Source organism: Drosophila bipectinata, chromosome XL, assembly GCF_030179905.1.
Source record: "Drosophila bipectinata strain 14024-0381.07 chromosome XL, DbipHiC1v2, whole genome shotgun sequence".
Taxonomy (NCBI): Eukaryota; Metazoa; Arthropoda; class Insecta; order Diptera; family Drosophilidae; genus Drosophila; species Drosophila bipectinata.
In genome coordinates, this window is record NC_091734.1 from 17,058,775 (window position 1) to 17,081,920 (window position 23,146).

General features: G+C 36.6%; 1 protein-coding gene across 3 annotated transcripts; it reads left to right on the forward strand.

The window, feature by feature from the left end:
• Positions 1-58: 58 nt before the first annotated feature.
• On the forward strand, positions 59-15,116 carry LOC108126127 (suppression of retinal degeneration disease 1 upon overexpression 1). 3 transcript variants are annotated; one of them, XM_017242604.3, is made up of 5 exons: positions 59-161; positions 12,515-13,121; positions 13,184-13,350; positions 14,171-14,288; positions 14,394-15,116. In XM_017242604.3, exons 2-4 carry the CDS (start codon positions 12,568-12,570, stop codon positions 14,269-14,271), a joined length of 822 nt encoding a protein of 273 aa, XP_017098093.1. In that variant the 5' UTR covers positions 59-161; positions 12,515-12,567; the 3' UTR covers positions 14,272-14,288; positions 14,394-15,116. The 3 variants fall into 3 exon arrangements, with proteins under 3 accessions (XP_017098093.1, XP_017098337.1, XP_017098171.1); XM_017242848.3 differs by having other exon boundaries at positions 14,174-14,288; XM_017242682.3 differs by lacking the exon at positions 59-161 and adding an exon at positions 709-727.
• Positions 15,117-23,146: the final 8,030 nt, after the last annotated feature.

Consider the following 23,146-nt stretch of genomic DNA (forward strand, 5'->3'; position numbering starts at 1 on the left):
ATGCATAATATATATTTACCCTTGGATTCAAGTGTAAAGATAACATATATGAGTAACATAAAATAACATTTATCGAACGTAGAATCGTCATCACTTTTAAGGAGATATTGATAAACAAATTTTAAAATTATTTCGTGTGTTTTACTGGTTTATAAACAGAGGCATGTAATTATAAAATTGTTGTCGATTCAATTTAATTACTTCATTTAGATTTAAAAAACGGAAAAAATTGAATTTAAACTTATTAAACATTTTGGCAGTTATATATGCAGATATTTACATATATGTATATATGTATATGTAAATACATCGCAAGAGAAAAAAATAAAAATTTTTTCTTAGCAAATTTTTTATTATCTACAATCTGAATTTCAGATGCATTCCATATACATATGTAAACTTAAAATGTATTCACCCACTTTTGTCACAAATTAATTTTAAAAAAGATACAATGCCTACCATGAAATCATGAATCATAAATTTTTAAAAAGCATTAAAAGCATTTTACAAAAAAAAAATTCGTCTCTCTACCCTGGTCTTTTTACTCCCAAAATACTATAACAGAGCTTGTACTCGTATGCAACTCTTTAATAATAGTCAAAATAAGACATACATATATATGTATGTATGTATGTACATACAATCGTAACTCATTCTATCCGTTTAGTCATATGACATCCTATATAGTACATTCTGTAAAAAATCGTTATCTGCTAAATCGCGGAAGGTATGAAATTTTCCAATGATCAGTTATAAGAAAGATATAAAATACAATCGGTAGACTTACACTGTAAGTCTTACACAGCGTGCAAATTAACTGAGTGAAAACTAACTAGTTTGCATAAAACTAAACAGACAAATAACTGCGTACTAATAGATAAAATGAATTAATAACTCACGAATGAAACAAGAACTTTCGATTTATTTTTTTTTATTGTTCTAATATAGCCCATAGGCAGTAAAAATTAAAAACAAATAAAATGGGTGTGACATCTTTTTTTTATTTCTATTCAATAGGCGGTAGTAGGAAAAAACAATTGTAAATTTATTAAAAAAAATTAAATAAATAAAGGGTTTCGCTTTATTGAAGCAATCTAAAATAGATTAAATTTAAGTTTGTATTTTGCGTATTATTTTTGGGTTTTAGTTATTAACAGACCTAAACCAAACTTTTTCACCTTCGTTCTCCGGTTTGAAATTCAATTCTAAATCAACACTATCGAAATCCTCTTCATTGTCTTTTAAAGACAATCATTTCATTCAAAATTTTTGTTGATAATTTTTTATATAAAAGTTTATAATCTTCGGAATATCCTTTGAATTCCATGTCGATCGGACTAAAACTCGCTGAGATACCGATTATATTTTTACCGATTATATTATATTGTTTAGACGCGTTTTTCTCAAAACAACTATTTCCAAGTCGGTGCGTAACGTAACTCAAAAAAGTAATGCTCGGATCTAAATGAAATTTTGCACACATCCTTTATGCAATAAATACTTTAAACTGAACTTTGAACTTTAAACTTGAATGATGAACTTGAGCTGGATGAACTTTAAAATTAAAAATCGCATATTTTTCAGTATAATTTCGTTCATCCGCACAAGAAACTAATATATTAAAAAAATCAATTAAATTTTTTTTTTTTCAAATAACACCGCAAGACGACACTTTTTTGAAGCGACTCTGAGCGACTTTCGTCACGGGATAAATAATAATTATTTTTTGGCCAAAAATGTATACTCTTTAAATATAGCCATTTATCATGTACAAAATTTGAGAAATCTTTTTTTTTCAGCCTCGAAGACTATTCCGCACCCTTCAAAGCATTTCTAAAATGTGAAAGTTTAACTTTTTTTTGCGTCTTTTTTAGGTTGACTGGCGAAATAATCAAATCTGATGTATACATTGCTCGACGCAAAAACATCACAAAGATTATCAATTCGGTATGATTCGATCTAAATGCGATCGGATTTATAGAGCTTGTTTCGCACTTCAGCTCCCTCCTGTCCAAAATACCCCACAGGAAGAAGCATCGCTTTTTATACCCTTGCAGAGGGTATTATAATTTTGTCCAAAAGTGTGCAACGCAGTGAAGGAGACATCTCCGACCCTATAAAGTATATATATTCTTGATCAGGATCACCTCCTGAGTTGATATGAGCATGTCCGTCTGTCCGTCTGTCCGTCTGTCCGTCTGTCCGTCTGTCTGTCCGTCTGTCTGTCTGTCCGTTTCTACGCGAACTAGTCTCTCAGTTTTGAAGCTATCGTCTTGAAACTTTGCACACACCCTTCTTTCCTTTGCACGCAGTATATAAGTCGGAACGGCCGGGATCGGCCGACTATATCCTATAGCTGCCATATAACTGATTGATCGGAAATGGTATAACTTTGGTGTTTTGAGAGTTAGAGAGTTCAAATTTGACATGAGAGCTATTTTTGGCAAAATAAAACGACATGCCAAATTTCATAAGGATCGGCCGACTATATCCTATAGCTGCCATATAACTGATTGATCGGAAATGACCCAACTTTCGTGTTTTTGAAGATAGAAAGCTGGAATTTGCTACAGATTATATCTTTGGTCAGTTAATCCGACCTACGAAATTTCATTAGGATCGGCCGACTATATCCTATAGCTGCCATATAACTGAACGATCGGAAATGGTATTTGGTAGAAATATCAACTTTCGTATTTTTGAAGATAAAAGCTTGGGACTTTTTTTTAGATTTTTTATTGTAATTAATTGGTTTTATTATGATGTAATCATAAGGATCGGCTAACTATATCTGATGTTTGCGATATATATCCAGTTTTAACTGCAAGGGTATATAAACTTCGGCTCCGCCCGAAGTTAGCTTTCCTTTCTTGTTATAATATCGCTTGAATGCACTAATATTTTGATTGCCTGTTTTCGTGTGGCCATGCAAGCTGTCTGTATTAATAAACTTGTGCTTCCTCCTTAAGACACGACAAGATCTGCAAACTGTTTTCATTGAGCCCTTCGGGATTTTCCAATATAGGCTAATGCAGGGCGTCTTATTGAATGCCTTCTCCTGAACAGAGCCAATCGGAATGTCTGCTTTGCAATCGTCAATTCTTCAATTTTGCCACATTATTTCACTAGCATCCTCAAAAGCTTACATTCTATTCTCCGATATATTGGCAAAAGTTTCATTTTTAAATAAATCAATAATTGCTTTATCATTGGATGCTGGAGTCTTCAGTGAGTTCCGTACTGCAAACAATTGCAAATTTCTATGTTGAAGCGATTTAACGTAAAACAACGAAGACACCACAACAACTTCTAAGATTTCAATATACTAAACATATAGTATATTGTCCGCCTGTCCGGCTGTCTGTTTCTACGCAAACTAGTCTCTCAGTTTTAAATTTATCGACTAAAACTATGCACACACCCTTCTTTCCTTGGCACGCAGTTTATAAGTCGGAACGGCCGAGATCGGCCGACTGTATCCTATATCTGCCATATAACTGATTGATCGAAAATGGTGTAACTTTGGTGTTTTTAGAGTTAGAGAGTTTTAATTTGACACGAGAGCTATTTTTGGCAAAACATTACGACATGCCAAATTTCATAAGGATCGGTCGACTATATCAACTTTCGTGATTTTGAAGATAGAAAGCTGAAACTTGGGTCAGATTCTATTTTTGGTCAGTTGATTCAACCTATTTAATTTCATTAGGATCGGCCGACTATATCCTATAGCTGGAAATATAGCTATAGGAAACCTAACTTCGGGCGGACCCGAAGTTAATATAGCCTTGCAGTTAAAACCGGACATATATCGGAAAAATCGGATAAAGTTGGCCGATCCTTATTTGAATATTATAATACATATAACCAATTACAATAAAAAATACAAAAATTACAATAGAAAATGTAAAAAAAGTCCCAAGCTTCTATTTTCAAGAACACCAAAGCTGGTATTTTTACCAAATACCAATTCCGAACGTTCAGTTATATGGCAGCTTATTATAGCTTATTATAGTCGACCGACTGTTATGAAATTTGGTTAATAGGATCACCTAACCAAAATAAGAATCTGTACAAAGATATATGTTTTTTTCTTCAAAAACACGAAAGTTGGGTCACTTCCGATCGTTCAGTTATATGGCAGCTATAGGATATAGTCGGCCGATCCCTATGAAATTTGAGATTTGATAGGGAAATTTGAGTATATGAGTCGGAACGGCTTTGATCGGCCGACTATATCCTATAGCTGCCATATAACTGATTGATCGGAAATGGTATAAATTTAGTTTTTTTAAAGTTAGAGAGTTCAAATTTCACATGAGAGCTACATTTAGCAAAAAAATACGACATGCCAAATTTCATAAGGATCGGCCGACTATATCCTATAACTGCCATATAACTGAACGATCGGAATTGACCCAACTTTTGTGTTTTTGAATATAGAAAGCTGGAACTCGGTACAGATTATATTTTTGGTCAGGTAATCCGACCTACTAAATTTCATAACGATCGACCGACTATATCTTATAGCTGCCATATAACTGAACCATTGGAAATGGTATTTGGTAGAAATATCAACTTTGGTATTTTTGAAGATAGAAGCTTGAGATTTTTTTTAGATTTTATATTATAATGAATTGGGTGATATTATCATAAGGATCGGCTAACTATATCCGATGTTTGCGATATACATCCGGTTTTAACTGCAAGGGTATATCAACTTCGGCTCCGCCCGAAGATAGCTTTCCTTTCTTTTTATATTATAAAATAATTTCTGTTCGATTTTTAGTGGGTCCTCTGCTTTGTTAGTTTCTATAATTTTAATAATTAATTTTCTATAATATAATCTGCCGTTATCTGGTAATCTGGGTCCTCTGCTTTGTTAGTTTCTATAATTTTTCTGCCGTTATTGTAAATAATAGGGTCTCTTGCTGAATAGGTTACAATAATTTGCATATATCTGGCTGAATTTTAAAGTTGTGTTCTTGAAGTTTTCGAAATTTTTTTTCTATTTTGGCCACATTCTATAAATTTTCAAGTTAATTGATTTATCTGTACGGGCCTTATATTATTTATTACTGCATTTGTATTTTTTAATTGATGCCCTTCTTTGTAATATTATTTTTTTAAACGCTTGTTTAAGCTATTAATTATTTCTTTTTCTTAACTATCTAAACCTGTTAAATTGAAGTTTTCAATTTCACTTACTTCCAATACACAACTCTCTTCTGGGAATTTGGAGTGGAATGGAATTTCAACGTCATTTATTAGTTTATGTGTTTTGTTTAAGTTAGCTATATTTTTAACATTTCTTTGGATAAAATACATACCCAATAGAAGATCATATGATTTTTACAGGGGTAAAGCCACCTATTTTGCACGCATATTTTGGGGGTATTAAAATTTTCTTGGTACTGTTTTTACTAAGAAATCATTGGTTTGAAATTTCGTGTTAATAGTGTTAATTATTTTTGAATAGTTTTCAATAATTTTGTAAAAATTTGTATTCACTATACTAATCACTATACACTATACTAGTCCTCAATTGTTCAAAATAAGGCGTCTAAATACAAAATTCTAAAATACACTCATTGCCTTTTGAGGATTTTGTCGAATGTTTAAGCTTTGATTTCTATTATAATTATTATTTAAATTGAGTAGGTTTTGGTTTTGCTGAATATTATTATTATTTTGTTTTTGCTGTTGGTTATAGTTAAAATTTCTATTTTAGTTTTGATAAGTGTAGTATCTTCTAGTGTTCTGACTTCTTTGAAAATTATCATTTTGATTCTGATTTCTTTGATTTATATTTTTACCTCAGTCATAACCATTTTTTCGCAATAACAAGAAAGGAAAGCTAACTTCGGGCGGAGCCGAAGTTTATATACCCTTGCAGTTAAAACCGGATATATATCGCAAACATCGGATATAGTTGTCCGATCCTTATGGGAATACAAAATCTAAAAAAAGTCTCAAGCTTCTATCTTCAAAAATACCAATGTTGGTATTTCTACCAAAAACCATTTCCCATCGTTCAGTTATATGGCAGCTATAAGATATAGTCGGCCGATCGTTATGAAATTTGGTAGGTCGGATTAACTGACCAAGAATATAATCTGTACCAAGTTCCAGCTTTCATCTTCAAAAACACGAAAGTTGGGTCATTTTCGATCTTTCAGTTATATGGCAGTTATAGGATATAGTCGGCCGATCCTTACGAAATTTGGCATGTCGTATTATTTTGCCAAAAATAGCGCTCATGTAAAATTTAACGCAAAAATTTAGCGCTCTCTTTTTCTAAAAACACCGAAGTTATACCATTTCCGATCAATCAGTTATATGGCAGCTATAGGATATAGTCGGCCGATTCCGGTCCCCGACTTATATACTGCGTGCAAAGGAAAGAAGGGTGTGTGCAAAGTTTTAAGTCGATAGCTTTAAAATTGAGAGACAAGTTCGCGTATAAACAGACAGACAGACGGACAGACGGACATGCTCATATCAACTCAGGAGGTGATCCTGATCAAGAATATATATACTTTATAGGGTCGGATATGTCTCCTTCACTGCGTTGCACACTTTTGGACAAAATTATAATACCCTCTGCAAGGGTACAAAAATTATTTTTTTAATATCAATTTCGCACTTTTAAAGTCACCCAATTAATTTTTGAGCAAGTGCTGTTTTTCTTGTAACAGCTCACTTTAACAATCGATAGCACTTACTGATAATTATCATTTTTGGTATACAAATAATAATAATAATAAATAGCAACAAAATGGCAAACGGACAAGAACGGGAAATGCATAATTGCATTCAAGCTCTCACCCAAATCCTGGCCAACAACAAATTATACTTAAAATAATACGACGTGCCAAATTTCATAAGGATGGGCCGACTATATCTTATAGCTGCCATATAACTGAACGATCGAAAATGACCCAAATTTCGAGTTTTTGATAGAAAGCTGAAACTTAGTACATATTCCTATTTTGCTCAGTTGATCCAACTTACCAATTTTCATTAGGATCGGCCGACTATATCCTATAGCTGCCATATAACTGAACGATCGGAAATGGTATTTGGTAGAAGTATCGACTTTCGTATTTTTGAAGATAGGAGCTTGGGACTTTTTTTTTTAGATTTTTTATTGGATCATAAGGATCGGCCAACTATATCCGATGTTTGCGATATATATCCGGTCTTAACTGCAAGTGTATATCAACTTTGGCTCCGCCCGATGTTAGCTTTCCTTTCTTGTTTTAATGCAATTTGCGATGGACACCAATAATACAGGTTTTTATAATGTGTTTTGTGTATTATAATGCTTCCATTTGTGTGATTGCTTAAGGATGTAGTCTCATGTGTGAGGTTGAAAAAATCGATTTTTTTTGTATTGTTTATTAAGAATGTACTGTTAAAGTTTCAAATAAAAATATCAAATAATGACAGCGATACAGCCCATATTTGAGAGCGCGCCTACACCGAAAAGTATGAGTTTCTCGGTAGCGTCTAAACTTTAAACGCGTTTTTCTCGGAACGACATTTTTGTGTGCGGCGCAGGCGATTCACAAAATTCTATGGTACCGATCTAGCTGAAATTTGGATATGTTGTTCTTAAAAGTAACACCTCTGTCCCGTACTAGAATCATTTATTTTTAATGATTAGTTTTTATCATTAATTTAAGATAAATTTTTTGTTTTGTGAGTTCGCCATTTTGTTGTTTATTGATGAAAATATTTCATTCTAGTACGGGACAGAGCCATAAGCTTACAAAACAATAATCTATTCTAGTTTTTTATTTCGGATGACTCTAGCAGTCGAAATCACCTGCGCCAGGGACCTAACCCTGTTTTATATGCATACTTTGGCATGCTATAAAGTGTATTAAACTACACAAGAGTAAATTAAACAAAATATTTTCAAATAGTTTATAATGCCTATAAAAACATATTTGAAAATTGAAACGATCGCATTATTTTTTATTACAAACAAAATTTTTTTGAAATAACCTCTAAAAAGTAGGCCGGAACATGAGACTACATTCTTAAGGGGAAGTTCTTTTGGATTTTTCCGAAAATTAAGCAAACTTTGAGAATGGATTGCCGGAAAATGAAAAGACATACAAACTTATGCTTTTGAACTTTTGATTCGTTGTTTATTAACGATAAAAAAAAATATTCAATATTCAGGAAATTCAAAATGGCGGCTTCAAAATGGCGGATCTCGTCGACCTCTATTTTTCTGCTTTGTCGAGGGTCGGGCCGCTGGTAGTAAACTTAAATTACAAATGTATATAATTTATTAAAATTGATGGAATTTCCTATGCCTTATACCTAACGACAATTAATTTTGGTAAAAATAAACCAATTTCATGGACGTTTAAAAAAAAAATTGGCATTTTTATACCCTTGCAGAGGGTATTATAATTTTGGTCAAAAGTGTGCAACGCAGTGAAGGAGACATATCCGACCCTATAAAGTATATATATTCTTGATCAGGATCACCTCCTGAGTTGATATGAGCATGTCCGTCTGTCCGTCTGTCTGTCCGTCTGTCTGTTTTTACGCAAACTAGTCTCTCAGTTTTAAAGCTATCGTCTTGAAACTTTGCACACACCCTTCTTTCCTTTGCACGCAGTATATAAGTCGGAACGGCCCGGATCGGCCGACTATATCCTATAGCTGCCATATAACTGATTGATCGGAAATGACCCAACTTTCGTGTTTTTGAAGATAGAAAGCTGGAATTTAATACAGATTCTATTTTTGGTCAGTTGATCCAACCTACCAAATTTCATTAGGATCGGCCGACTATATCCCATAGCTGCCATATAACTGAACGATCGGAAATGGTACTTGGTAGAAATATCAACTTTCGTTTTTTTGAAGATAGAAGTTTGGGACTTTTTTTAGATTTTGTATTGTAATAAATTGGGTTATATATTCCTATTCCCATAAGGATCGGCCAACTATATCCGATGTTTGCGATATATATCCGGAATACCCTCTGCAAGGGTATAAAAATAAAAATGTACTTTACAGAGCTATACAAAACAAGAAAGGACAGCTAACTTCGGGCGGAGCATTGCACACTTTTGGCCCTAATTATAATACCGTCTGCAAGGGTACAAATATATAAAAATGTTACCAATTAAAATTGGAAGGTCTACCTTAAAAAATGGCATATATATTTGGTTTTTTACGTTTCTTGGGGCGTTGAGGGCGTTCACACATCCACTTTTTTAAAATAACTTTTTAGGGCGTCAATCAATACAATGAAACAAATGCGCAGTATTATCATTATATAATAGATCCAGAATTCTCATGTAACGGTGTCACTCATTATACTCCTCGGAAACGGCTTGACATATTTTCGTGAAATTTTGTGATTAATCACTTATGATTTCTACCCAGATTAATCATAAGTGGTTGACAGAAAGAGCGATTTGGTCAGTAAAAAATGTGGACGTCAATGCATAAAATTTACAAATACAACAGTTGTTGCCTGGGGACTTGGTGTCATATTGACAATTGAGTTTTTAAATTCATTGGATTAGCCATGGCATGCCACACCATTTACAATTGAAGATTGGAGCTGCGATCATTTTACTTCATAAATTGAACTCACCACTGCTGTGTAATGGTCCACGATTAGTAATTAGGAAATTTATGACAAAATATCATTAATGCCATGATTTTGAAAGGATCTACAGTCAATAATTCCAAAAAACCGCAAAGGAGTTAATTTGAGTCGTCGAACAGTCAATTCTACAGCAGCGCGAGATAGAAGAGCACGAAGATCAGGTCAACAAATCGAAGATAATTAATGACGCTCACACAGATGAACGTAATCAACAAAAAAAACAGCAACGAAGAGATGCGCGAAGATTCATAGTTAGACGAAGAAAAATTGACCAACAACGCCAAAAAGATCATCGAGCAATTACATCAGGGCCATTTCTTCAACTAGCATTCCAGTACGAACCTGATGTTGAATATTCTGCTCATTCGAAAGTGATTTGGTACTTTGGAAAAGAAATGCCTTTATTTTCATGCACTTAAATTTAAAAATGAGCCAGTTGGTGTTTCTCATGCTCATCCAGATTATACCCAGATTAATCATAAGCAATTGAAAGAAAGAGCGATTTTGTCAGTAAAAAATGTGGACGTCAATGCATAAAATATACAAATACAACAGTTGTTGCCTGGGGACATGTTGTCATACAATGTCATTGGTCATTTGGTCGCTATGACGATCAATAAGTCACAAGGCCAAACATTATCTGTATGTGGGTTAGATTTGGAAATACCATGGTTTTCCCACGGACAACTGTATGTGGCATGTTCTCGGGTGGGAAAACCATACAGGTTATTTGTGCTGGCTAAAGACGGACTAACCAAGAATATTCTACACTCCATTGCGCTGAGAGAATAATCTTTTTTTCCAACAAAATATTTATGAACCAAAATAAATTATTCTTAAATTATTTTCAACGCCTTCGATTAAAAGCACTTCCCCACACATTCAAAGTAAATAGGTATTTTTATTGAACTAAAAAATTTTGTTCTTAATAAAAAAGGGCAAAACAACGATTGCCGGGGTTGGCTAGTTTACCTATAATTTTAATAAGGTAAGATTTTTTTGATGTTGTATCCATGGAATCCATGTTTAAGAGACCAACGAGCGAGGCGCGAGCTTAGATCTGCTTGGGTCATGATCCATTTTATGGAACCATGATCTGTGGCTATTAAAAAACCTTTTTCTTCGACATAAGCTCTAAATTTAAACACTTTATACAGCTTTAAACACACCAGCATAACACTTCTTCTCGGTAACTGTATATTGACGTTGAAAAGGATTTAGTTTCTTTGACATGAAAGCAATAGGCACTTCTGCGCCTTCTTATTCACTTGCGGTGTGTGTTGAGTTTCAATGAAGTCAGAAAAGGAGAGAAAAGTTGGGACTTTGCAATGCCCCTGATCACTCATCTTTGCTCGTGAGAGATTTTTTGGCCAAGAAAAACACCACAATAATGCCGCAGCCACCGTATTCACCGGATTTGGCCCCATTTGACTTTTTATTGTTCGCAAAACTAAAGATACCTATAAAAGGAAGGTGATTTGCAACGATTGAAGAGATAAAGACTGTTATGGGAAGTGCTTTGAGGATTGGAAAAACCGTTGGCATAAGTGTATTGTATCTGAGGGGCACTACTTTGAAGGGGACACCATAAATATTGATAAATAAATTAATAGTTCTTCTTGAAAATACAAAGTCACCTTACTCGTATATTATTGGTCAGAATCAGTTCCTGAGTTGATATAAGCATGTGCGTCTGTACACAAAGTAGTCTCTCAATTTTAAAGCTATCAACTTTGAATTTTCACACACCCTCCTTTTTTATAACGCAGTATATAAGTCGAAACGGTCGGGATCGGGCGACTATATCCTATAGTAGCAATAGATTCTATCTTTGGAATAATTATACAACATACCAAATTTCGGCCGTCTATATCCTATAGCTTCCATATAACTGAAATGTACATGACGAAAATTTCGTGTTTGATAGTTGTTTCGTGATGATAGATCCTATCCTATAGATCAGTGGGGGAAAACTTTAATTTTCCATAGCACGCGTGAATAGGGTCGGAAATTCTGCCGCAGCGCTGCCGGCAAACTGACAGTGTGAGCTGTCTCAAATTTAGTTTAGAAGCTCTCTCATTTGCTCCGAAATTGCCTTATTTGACAGCCCAAACTTAAAAAAGGAAATGTTTCCACTGAGAAAAAAATTGGGTTGGAACAAGTTTTCCTATAGGAAAATATACATTGACAAGCGTAGTTTTTCGTTTGTTTAAGAATTGCTGCTAGAAAAGCTTTCTTTAAAATAAAATACACTATTTTAGGGCCCATTCGAACGTTTGAATTAACGAAAAATGAAATTGAAAATTACGTTTTTTCGCTCAGTGAATGCTTAGCTCTCATTGTTTTCTTGTGTGTCGAATACACTCAAATTTTAAACATGTATGACTTTTGCTATAGATAGATTTTGCTATAGACTGCTATAGATTCTATCCTACAGACCAATTGATCCGACCTACCAAATTGGTTATATGGATATTAAAAGAAGAAGTAAAAGGCATCTTCCACCTCCAAACCTCGTGAGTCGATATATGTAGACATGTCCGTCTGTCTGTTTCAACGAGAACTAGCCTCAGTTTTATGGCTACCGACTTGCGCACATATTTCTTTTACCTTTACGTGCAGTATATATATCCGATATTTCCGATATTTATCTGATCTTAACTTGCGATATATATCTGATCTTATGAACTTCGCCTCCGTCCGAAAGTTAGTTTATCCCTCTATGGACTTAACCATAAAAAATATACCATAATTAAAAAATATACTATATACTATAAAAAACCATAAAAAATATACCATATACCATAACCATTCATAAAATAAATACAGCTACCAATAACTTTGTTCAACGTTTGTTTGTTTTTTTAGATTACTTATAATAAGAGCGAAATTTTAAAGCGAAAATTTAAATTTTATACGTCATGGAACGGCCGGAATTGATGAAGTCATCAGATCTACCTAGTACGTCATCGATTTCTAACAATCCTAATGAGCAACCCGCATTAATTGGACCTACGCGTTGTAACCAAATTGGATGGACTATAGAAGCTACAGACGTATCATTAGAAGAGCCTTCAACAAGCCATCATTGTCATATTGAATCTGATTCGGCAGAAACATCAATGCCAAAGTCATCTTATTCTACGTCAAATAATTCTATCATTGGGAATAACATTGCAGAAAGTGAAAGTGTTGCAACAACATTGGATTCCATTAGAGTAAATCCAGAAAAAAGCAACAATGACAAGGAGCGGGAATTGAACGACGAATCTCTTTATGAATGTAACATATGTCTGGATACAGCTAAAGATGCCGTTGTCAGTATGTGCGGTCATTTATTCTGTTGGCCCTGTTTGCATCAATGGCTTTTAACTCGACCTAACCGAAAACTCTGTCCAGTGTGCAAAGCTTCTGTCGATAAAGACAAAGTCATACCACTTTACGGACGCAATAGTATACGACGAGAAGACCCACGGTACAAAATATTTATAAATTAAATTTTTTATTTATAGTAACACAAAGAAATTATGTTTACAGCAACAAAGTTCCACCCCGTCCAGCAGGTCAACGTACTGAGCCGGAGCCTACGGCTGGATTTCCAGGCTTTGGATTTGGTGAAGGTTTTCACATGTCTTTTGGCATAGGCGCCTTTCCATTTGGCTTTATTACTTCTTCATTAAACTTTGGAGAACCTCGACCTCCTGGTATATACAGATGAGTTAAAAACTTATCATTCATCAAAATACATCGGATTTATCAAAATCCTTTTTTTTTAATATAAATTTAAAAAAAAAAAACACAGTTCCAACCTTTAATCTTTAAAAACACCAAAGTTGTGACGTTTACGATCGTTCAGTTATATAGCAGCTCTAAGATAAAGTCCAAGGTTCCAAGCTATTATCTGACTGACACACAGCAGCTTATTTTGACTCACAAGGTGATCCTGATCAAGAATATATGTACTATATTGTGTTGAAGTACCAAAATTATAGTACCATCTGCGAAGGTATAAGAATGACGGGTCAAATAGTTCGATAATACCCCTTTATAAAATAAGCTAAAAAGCACCTAAGTAAAACGATATCCCAAGAAAGGAAAAGGCGTTTTTGTCCTTATCTTAGGTAGATTCTCCCCTTTTAATGGTAATCAAGAGAAAACAGTTTCCAAGGATTCTCCAAATTTTACTTTACAAAAATGGAAGGATATTTTGTGTTCACGTGGGAGCAAAGTGGTTTATTTTAAATGAAATTATTTAGAGACCCAACTTCTGTTTTTAAAATAAATAAGTATTAAGTTAAAATTTTTCAGTTCTGTTCGCAGCTTAGTATGTTTAGAACACTGGTCCACCTATTTCAAGGGCATACGGTATAAACGGAATCAGTTAACTGAACATATGCTTATTTTCATAAGTGTATGGGACATAGATTTAAAAAACAGCAGTATGGGCTACCCTATTTAGAGTTTTATATACTTAACTGTGCTTTTAGAAATTATGCTAAATACCATTTTTTAATTTCTTTTTAGCAGCCAATCGTGGAACAACCCAATACGAGGATGAACAAACTCTTTCAAAATTGTTTCTATATCTTGCTTTTTTATGCATCGGGTGGCTGCTTTTTGCATAGAAATGTAACATAAAAAGGTAATTAAAACACATAAAATACCCAAACAAGAATTTTATTTAAAAATTAAAAAAAAAAAATTTTATTTTAATAAAAATTTAAAAAATTTTTTTTTGAACTTGCAGATATTTTGTCCCTAGTTTCCCAACGTATACTTACTTGTAAATGGTTTATTTAAAATAATTCCTGCTATTGAAAACTGGAACTTCTGGCGCAGCCGCAGCTGATATACCCGTTGCAGTTAAGATCGGATATATATCGCAAATATCGGATATAGTTGGCGGACCCTTATGAGAATCAACTTCCTACAACCAATTTCTTAAAATACAAAATTTAACAAAAGTTTTAATCTTCTATCTTCAAAAATACAAAAGTTGGGTCATTTCCGATCGTTCATTTATGTGCTAGCTATAAGATTTAGTTGTCCGATCCTTATGAAATTTGGTAGATCGGATCCATTGGTCGAAAAAAAGAATTGGTCAAAGTTATGGCATTTTCCGATCCGTTGTATGGCAGCTATAAAAAAGTCGGTCGTTCCGACTTGTATACTGCGTGTCGAAAAAAAATAATGTGTGCAAAGTCAACCGCCTTAAAATTCAGCTCATGTAAAAACCGACAAAAACCTCTGCAAGGGTATAACCATCAGTTTTTGCTGGTAAACTTGTAAACTTTATTTGTGCAAAACACATTCTTTATTTGTAAAAGTTTATGTTAGTGTTTTTTTGTACTTACAAGTTGAGCTATGAGGACGGAACTTTTTGTTAGAGATTTGAAAATAAAAATGTAAAATTGAATTAAATTTGTAATTTCTTGTCCAAGTTGTTATGAATTAGATCTCTAATGCCTGACGTCTTTTTTTTAAATCGGGGTCTAATAACAAAATAATGAAAAATCACGGAAAAAAATGTATGCCAAATCCCATATCTCTATTATTATTATCTCTAAGATCCACGAATTCATACGGGCAGACGGACATGGCTATATCGAATTGACTGTTGATTCTGATCAAGAATAAACATACTTTATGGGGTCGGATATGATTCGTTCTCTATGTTACATATTCACACGACTACAACATACCCTTGTACTCTACGAGTACCGGGCATAAAAACACTTAAGTTATGGCATTTTCAATCAATCAGTTATAAGGCACCTAGAAGACATAAAAAAAAGTTCACGAAGAAATAGACAGACAAACGGTTTTCTCTTGCTCTTAACGACTTTCCCCTTGCTTTAACGAACTTATTGGTTCTTATGTATTCAGACGAAGCTAAGCTTTGCCTTCATTATTATTTCGGTTCTTCACAAAAAATTACGCCTTTTTATCGTTCTTGCCCTCTCCAGGATATGTATTTTCTCTATGTGATTGTCTTAAGGATGTATTCTCATGTGTGAAGTTGAAAAAATCGATTTTTTTTTTGTCACATATTTTGAAAGTAGAATGTTAACATGTCTTAATTATGTTACATTAAGAATGTACTGTTAATGTTTCAAATAAACATATCAAATAATGACAGCGATAAAGCCCATATTTGAGAGCGCGCCTACACCGAAAAGTATGAGTTTCTCGGTAGCGTCTAAACTTTAAACGCGTTTTTCTCGGAACGACATTTTTGTGTGCGGCGCAGGCGATTCACAAAATTCTATGGTACCGATCTAGCTGAAATTTGGATATGTTGTTCTTAAAAGTAACACCTCTGTCCCGTACTAGAATCATTTATTTTTAATGATTAGTTTTTATCATTAATTTAAGATAAATTTTTTGTTTTGTGAGTTCGCCATTTTGTTGTTTATTGATGAAAATATTTCATTCTAGTACGGGACAGAGCCATAAGCTTACAAAACAATAATCTATTCTAGTTTTTTATTTCGGATGACTCTAGCAGTCGAAATCACCTGCGCCAGGGACCTAACCCTGTTTTATATGCATACTTTGGCATGCTATAAAGTGTATTAAACTACACAAGAGTAAATTAAACAAAATATTTTCAAATAGTTTATGATGCCTATAAAAACATATTTGAAAATTAAAACAATCGCATTAAACAAAATATTTTCAAATAGTTTATGATGCCTATAAAAACATATTTGAAAATTGAAACAATCGCATTAGTTTTTATTCCAAAAAAATTTTTTTTAAATAACCTCTAAAAAGTAGGCCGGAACATGAGACTACATCCTTAAAAGAATTAACTCAGGTTAATGATCTCGGTGTCATATTAGAATCAAAACTCAAATTTGCCGACCATATATCCACAATGGTTAATAAGGCTAGAGGTGCAATGGTTTTTTTGTGCAATGGTTTAAGGTAGTCAAATAAATTTATCGACCCTATATTACTAAAAGTTTTTTTTATTTCTTTGATCCGTCTATACTTGAGTACTGTTCACGTGTCTGGAGTCCCCAATTAACCAATCGTAGAACAACGCTGGATGTCGTTTTTCTACACAACCTTATTAATGGTGATGTAGATATCCAGCATTTACTAACACGCTTACATATCAACATACCTTATAGAAGGACTAAAAACTTTTGAACTCTATTCCTTAGCCATTGCAGTTCACATATGCACAACAAGACCTTTTATGTTCGAACTACAATAGTCTCTACCGTAGCATCTCACTTTCCTCTCTAGTTTTCTTTAGTCAATAACTCGTTTTCCGAGCGCCATTCGGTCGTCTGGGTCTCTAAGCTTTGTGATGAATACATGTATGCTAGCTGGTGCTTTAAAGAGAGGTTCTTTTGGATTTTTCCGAAAATTAAGCAAACTTTGAGAATGCATTGCGTGAAAATGAAAAGACATACGAACTTATGCTTTTGAACTTTTGATTCGTTGTATATTAAAAAATATTCAATATTCAGGAAATTCAAAATGGCGGCTTCAAAATGGCGGATCTCGTCGACCTCTATTTTTCTGCTTTGTCTAGTGTCGGGCCGCTGGTAGTGCACTTAAATTGGAAATGTATATAATTTATTAAAATTGATGGAATTTCCTATGCCTTATACCTAACGACAATTAATTTTGGTAGAAATAAACCAATTTCATGGACGTTTAAAAAAAATTGACATTTTTTCTCTTTTATTTTACTTTGATCTCGTTTAAAAATTATAAATACCAGGTCTATGCATATGAAACTTCGTTTTACTTCATTGTTTATTATCGGTAACAAAAAGGATCGAAAATTGTTCGTAAAAATTTTTTTTAGCATCTTTTGACATCTGGGAACACTGCCTAAACGTTATTTGCGAGTTTTTTTCCAATAGCAATTTTTTTTTTCTAATATTATAAATATTGAGTTTTATGAATACAACCACAAAACACTATTCGCGAACATCGAAAAATGACTTGCGAAATTCTCTTGGAAATTCTCGTTTTTGCATAGCATTGTCACTGGGCGAAGTAATGCTACCCATGGGAGGACGGAATCTACGTGGAACGTAACAGTGACCGGTGAAGGGGTAAACGCCGCCACCCGGGGGAAGATGGAATCGACGTGGAACGTTACGGTTTCCGGAGCAACGATGGAAAATTAGTCCAATGGGGGAATCAGCACGATGCGCAGACGTGCCGTAGAAAGTGTGGCGGAGTAAGCAGCAAAGGAGCGGCAAGGAGCAAAAGGGGGTTGCGACGCAGAGTGCAGCGGGCCCTAGAAGCCCACCGGTGCACCACATACCAGGAGCGGAGATCCGTGGCCGGGGGAAACGAGGGGCCACGGACAGCGACCCGCCATCCGAAAAGTGGCGTGATTCTGGAAGCAGGATTAACGGCAGGAGCAGAATCCAGGGGTATTAACGGGCGCTCCAGTCAGTATAAAAGAAGGCCCATTGGAGCGGCTCGGGACGAGTCTTTTTAGGAAGCTTGCAGCGTTGAGTTGGAGGACCGCCTGGAGACAGTCTGCCATTCAAGTGCTAGAGCGATTCTAAAAAGGATTCGGTTTTGTTTGAGTTGAAAGACCGCCTTTGGAGAGTCCGACAGCCAAACGCAAGGAGAGTGAGTAGACAAATAAGGAAAGGATCCATTGCTGGACTTTCCTCTAAAAACCCAGGGCCGGGTAGTCGAGTTGGTCCATTCCCGAACACGGCAAGTAGCCTTGCAAGGAAGTGATGAAAGGATACGTCTGGCGTACGCCTTACCGACTCCTAATATCGCAACCAACAGGCGTGGTCCTGCGAAACAAGGATAGACCTACTCGGGATCGCACACCCGGTGTACACGAAACGTAAAAGACAAGACACAAGACAAAACCAGGGTGGGGAAATCGAGTTGGGCCATTCCCGAACACGGCAGGTAGCCTTGCAAGGAATTGAGGAAAGGATAAGTCTGGCGTATGCCTTACCGATTCCTGAAATCACAACCAACAGGCGTGGTCCTGCGAAACAAGGATCGGCCGACTCGAGTGAGTGCCGAGTGAGAACACCCCGGTCACAAACTCGGGTTCCCCGGCGCGTATGCACGGTGTCCCGGTGTAGCGGGAGCGCGACGCACGGTCAGTCACACGGCAACTTCCAAACCTGGCACCGGCGCGTACGCACGGTGTCCCGGTGTAGCGAAGGCGACACGCATAGGCATTCCCGAACCTGGCACTGGCGCGAATGCACAGTGTCCCGGTGTAGCGGAGCGGCAGTCAGCAAACAAACTCCCAAACCTGGCACCGGCGCGTATGCACGGTGTCCCGGTGTAGCGGAGGCGACAGTCCGCAGCCAACTTCTAATCCCGGTCACCGGCGCGTATGCACGGTGGTTTCCGGGAGTAAGGGGGTGAAAGAGCACCGCCAATCGTCTGACCAGTCGTAGTCGACCCAAGGGGGTGTTTTCAAGGCAAAAGGGCGGAGGGTAGCGGAATCGCTAGCAGCGCGGCAACAGAACACCGTCGGCGACGGAGTAGTGGCGGCGTATCGTGAACAACCCGCAGAGGACGCTGACGACGGAGCCAGCAGAAACGGAAGAAGCATCGAGAAAGAGAGAAGGAAAACCTTTTGTATTGTAAAGAGATCTCGAAATAAAGAGTGTGAAAATCCCAAGCTATTTGTATTATTTTCTAGGCTTGGGCAATCACGTCGAATCTATAAATTCGGTGGAAAGGATCCGCGAAACTCTGTGAGCTAGCCGCGGCAAATTGTGGCAAGCGGAAGCAGAAATAACAGTTCGTTACAATACTTATATACATACGTTATAGGAAGGTACGATATAGAAAGGGCCGATCCACGGAGACGGCACTCCACGAGATCACTACGTTCGTTCGTTTATCCATAGAAGGTGCGTTCAACAACATCCTGCCATGTTCGATAATCAATGCGCTGACGAGACTAGGAAAAGACGATCAATCCGCACGCCTTATAAAGCAGATCTTGGTAAACAGGACTGTTGAGGCGTGATTAGGAGGAGAATCTATTTATAGATACGTCAGAAGAGGAACTCCTCAAGGAGGCGTACTCTCAACCCTACTGTGGAACGTGGCGGTTAATAGCCTACTGCGATCCCTAGAAGGTTATCGCTTATGCGAATAATGTCGCAATTGCCTTCTCTGGAAAATTTCTTCAGACTCTATGCGACCGCATGACGGACAAACTTAGAGTTCTCTCAAGATGGGCAGTTAGGAACGGACTAGGTGTAACCCCATCCACAGACGGTTCAAAATTGAATGGCCAGGTGGGAGGTGGTTTCCACTGCGAGCGGCTGTGTCTAAATGAGTCCTTCAGACTCTCCGACCACTGTAGAGTGTTCCAAGCAGAAGTGATAGCTATCGGGGAAACACTTAGATCTCCAGCATTAACTGGCAATCAAGAACTATTTGTATCTTCTCAGACAGTCTTCTCAGAAGCGGCACTGAAAGCCCTTGACGGATTTTCATCCAACTCCAGGACCGTAAATGATCTCTTAACGAGATGGCAGAGCAGTATGACATCCACTTCATATGGGTACCCAGACATAGGGACCACGAGGGTAATTGCCCTCGAACTAGCAAGAGCAGGTACTACAAATCCTCTCCTCCCGGAGAAGGAACCAGTAGGCATCCCCTTAGCTACATGTAGGCTAAAATGCAGGGATCACTTTGACCGCGCATCACTGGGGAAATGGATAAATCTCCAAAACTGCAGGAATTCGCGCATGATATGGCCTATCCGCTCTAGGAAAAGATCAATGATGCTTATCACCCTCAATAGGCAGGACTGCAGTCTGGCGTTCAAGGCTATTACGGGACACTGCTTAATAGGTGCCACACTATGATTACTGCAGGAGCTGTGGCGATGAAGAAGAGGAAGAGACAGTCGCACACCTCCTGTCTTACTGCCCTGCTCCAAGTGGAGGGGGAATACGCAACATATAATTGTCCGTGTGAAAAACAATCTTCATCCAAATCCAAACCACAAAACTCCAGTGATTGACCTTGAGCTTTATTGATGGTCATTGCGAACGCCAAACGAGTGGAAAACTGCAATCTCTTGAACTGGAGCGGTGTATCAGTCGGGAACATAGGAATCCTAGGAATGAGGACATCTTCACCTTTAAAAGGACCACTTATGATCGTTGCTTCTACAACGTTGTTCATCAATTTCTTGACTGCGAGTCGCGTACCGTTGCAGAGTTTCGGCTGATTCATATTCCGGAGCATGATAATCGGCACACCTATTTTTAATTTCAATATGTGTGGTGGTATTCCAGGCAGATCAAGTAAGTTTAGAAACTCCGTAGGGTAATTAACTGCTTCCTCTGCCTCCACAACCGTGTCTATCGACTTATATGTAATTTCGTCAGTTTCTATGCTGGATTGGATTACATGATTGAGCTGGTAGACATCATTGTTCTTGGCAGCGAGGATCGCTCGTCCACTAAGCCAATCGTGATTCCTATAATTTATTCTGATATCGGGGAACACTTTTTGGATAAGTCCTTCCTTCGATGTAACTAAATTACACAAATTTTCGGGCAATGCTATTTTTTTCGACGTCTCATTGACTGGCAGCTTTCCGTCGATTGTATTGCAGGTTTCGATCTGTTGTAAGCTGTAAACGCGCTTCAGCTACCCTTGCCCTGTCGCGTTCATTATTTTGAGACCGAATCAAATCGATTGCTGCAGAACGCGACTGCCTAACTCTCAATCGTGTTCGCTCAAGCCTAGCTGCTCGCGTTTCTGCTGTCTCCGCGTTGTGCATCCGCATGGCTCTCAGCCGCTCAGTCTCTCGAATGGAGGCCCGCTCTTCATTAGTCCTATTTGAAATGTTACGCCTTTTTGCTTTTGTATTGTGAGTAAGACTACCAAAATTCGACTTCTTGGGTGGCATGACTTCGTTTCTAATGACTTCGTTTCTGACATTTTGACAATTTCATTTGACATTTTCTACTTAGCTGTCTGCCTAAATAGAAAAGTAGGGGCACGGGGAAACGCGAAAAAACTGATATATTCGCAAACGCAGATAAGCTATCAACATCAAAAGTAGACATAAACCGAACTGGAACCTCAACGCATGTTGGGTAAAAATTTGGGCTTAAACGGTTCAGAACTTTTCAAGTCTATAAATGACGTAGATACGAACAGAGCATTTTTATATATGTATAGATTGTTTGTTTGTTTTAAATTGTTTATTATTTATTTGTATTTACAAATCGCAAGATGGCGACCGACTTAACAGCTGTCATGTAATCACATTCTCAGTTTTATTTGGCAATTCATCATGAAAAGACTCACGACTAAGCAACGCTTGCGAATAGTGCAATTTTATTTCGAAAATAATGTTTCTGTGTAGAATACGTATTGCGTAATACGTCCATTTTATCGTCGACAAAATCGTCCACTAGAGCAGTTAATTTGATTAACCATGGAACGGTTTCGCACCAAGTTTACTTTTATTGATAACCTGCATCCCCAGAGACGCCGTACGGTGCGCTTAGAAAAAGCTATTGCTGCTGTAGAGCGTAGCGTTGGGGAAGACCCGAATAAGTCCATCCGCCATCGAGCACAGGAATTAAATTTGTGTCCATCCACTTTATGGAAGATTTTGCGGAAAAAAGGATCTTAGTTTACAGGCATACAAAATTCAACTCGTGCAAGAATTGAAGCTAAACGATCGTCAAGCAAAGCGTAAATTCCTCGAATGGGCCCAAAACAATCGATTTATTGAAAGACACGTTTGGTGACCGCTTAATTTCACGTTTTGGACATGTGTAATGGCCTCGAAGATCTTGGGATTTAACACCGCTAGACTACTTTCTGTGGGGCTATGTAAAGTAATAGGTCTATTCGGATAAACCACAAACGCTTGACCATTTGGACGAACAAATTCGCCGTGTTATTGCCGATATACGACCACAAATGTTGGTAAAAGTCATGGAAAATTGGACGCCCAGATTGGACTACATCCGCGCCAGCCGTTGCACAGTGGTCCCTCTCGTAGGCCAAAAATAAAAAAACCAAATAAAATTTTGACTTTAAATGTACCAATTCTTATTTATAATTGGTCTAGCTATTTAAATTTATTCATCTTTTTGTTTTGCTCTATCTGTGCTCTTAAAGAATAGCATCGAAAGAGATAGCATGATATTCATTGTGTATTGCAGCGTAAGTAACGTGCAAGGGAAGCTTTTTGCAAAAAATTTGTTAAACTTATTTGTGTTTGTGTAATTAAGTGTTTCTGTAATGGAATTGATAAATATTTTAAAGAAAGGTATTAACTTTCTTTTTACAGCAAAAAGTATATGAACTATGTTTTGTGTAAATCATTATTTTATTTACATAGTACATAATTGTGAACGTTCTTAGTTTGTCTTTTCTGTGTTTGTTTAGAGTTTTAGTTGTTATGGCACACTTTGGCATAAACAAATCTTTTTGTATAATATTCTTAAGCATTTAAGCGACTTAAAATATACGAAAATAGGATAT

Coding starts and splice junctions, on each gene's coding strand:
- LOC108126127 (XM_017242604.3), top strand. CDS start 12,568: ATGGAACGGCCGGAATTGATGAAGTCATCAGATCTACCTAGTACGTCA. Junction 13,122..13,183: donor ATACGACGAGAAGACCCACG/GTACAAAATATT, acceptor TTATGTTTACAG/CAACAAAGTTCCACCCCGTC. Junction 13,351..14,170: donor TGGAGAACCTCGACCTCCTG/GTATATACAGAT, acceptor ATTTCTTTTTAG/CAGCCAATCGTGGAACAACC.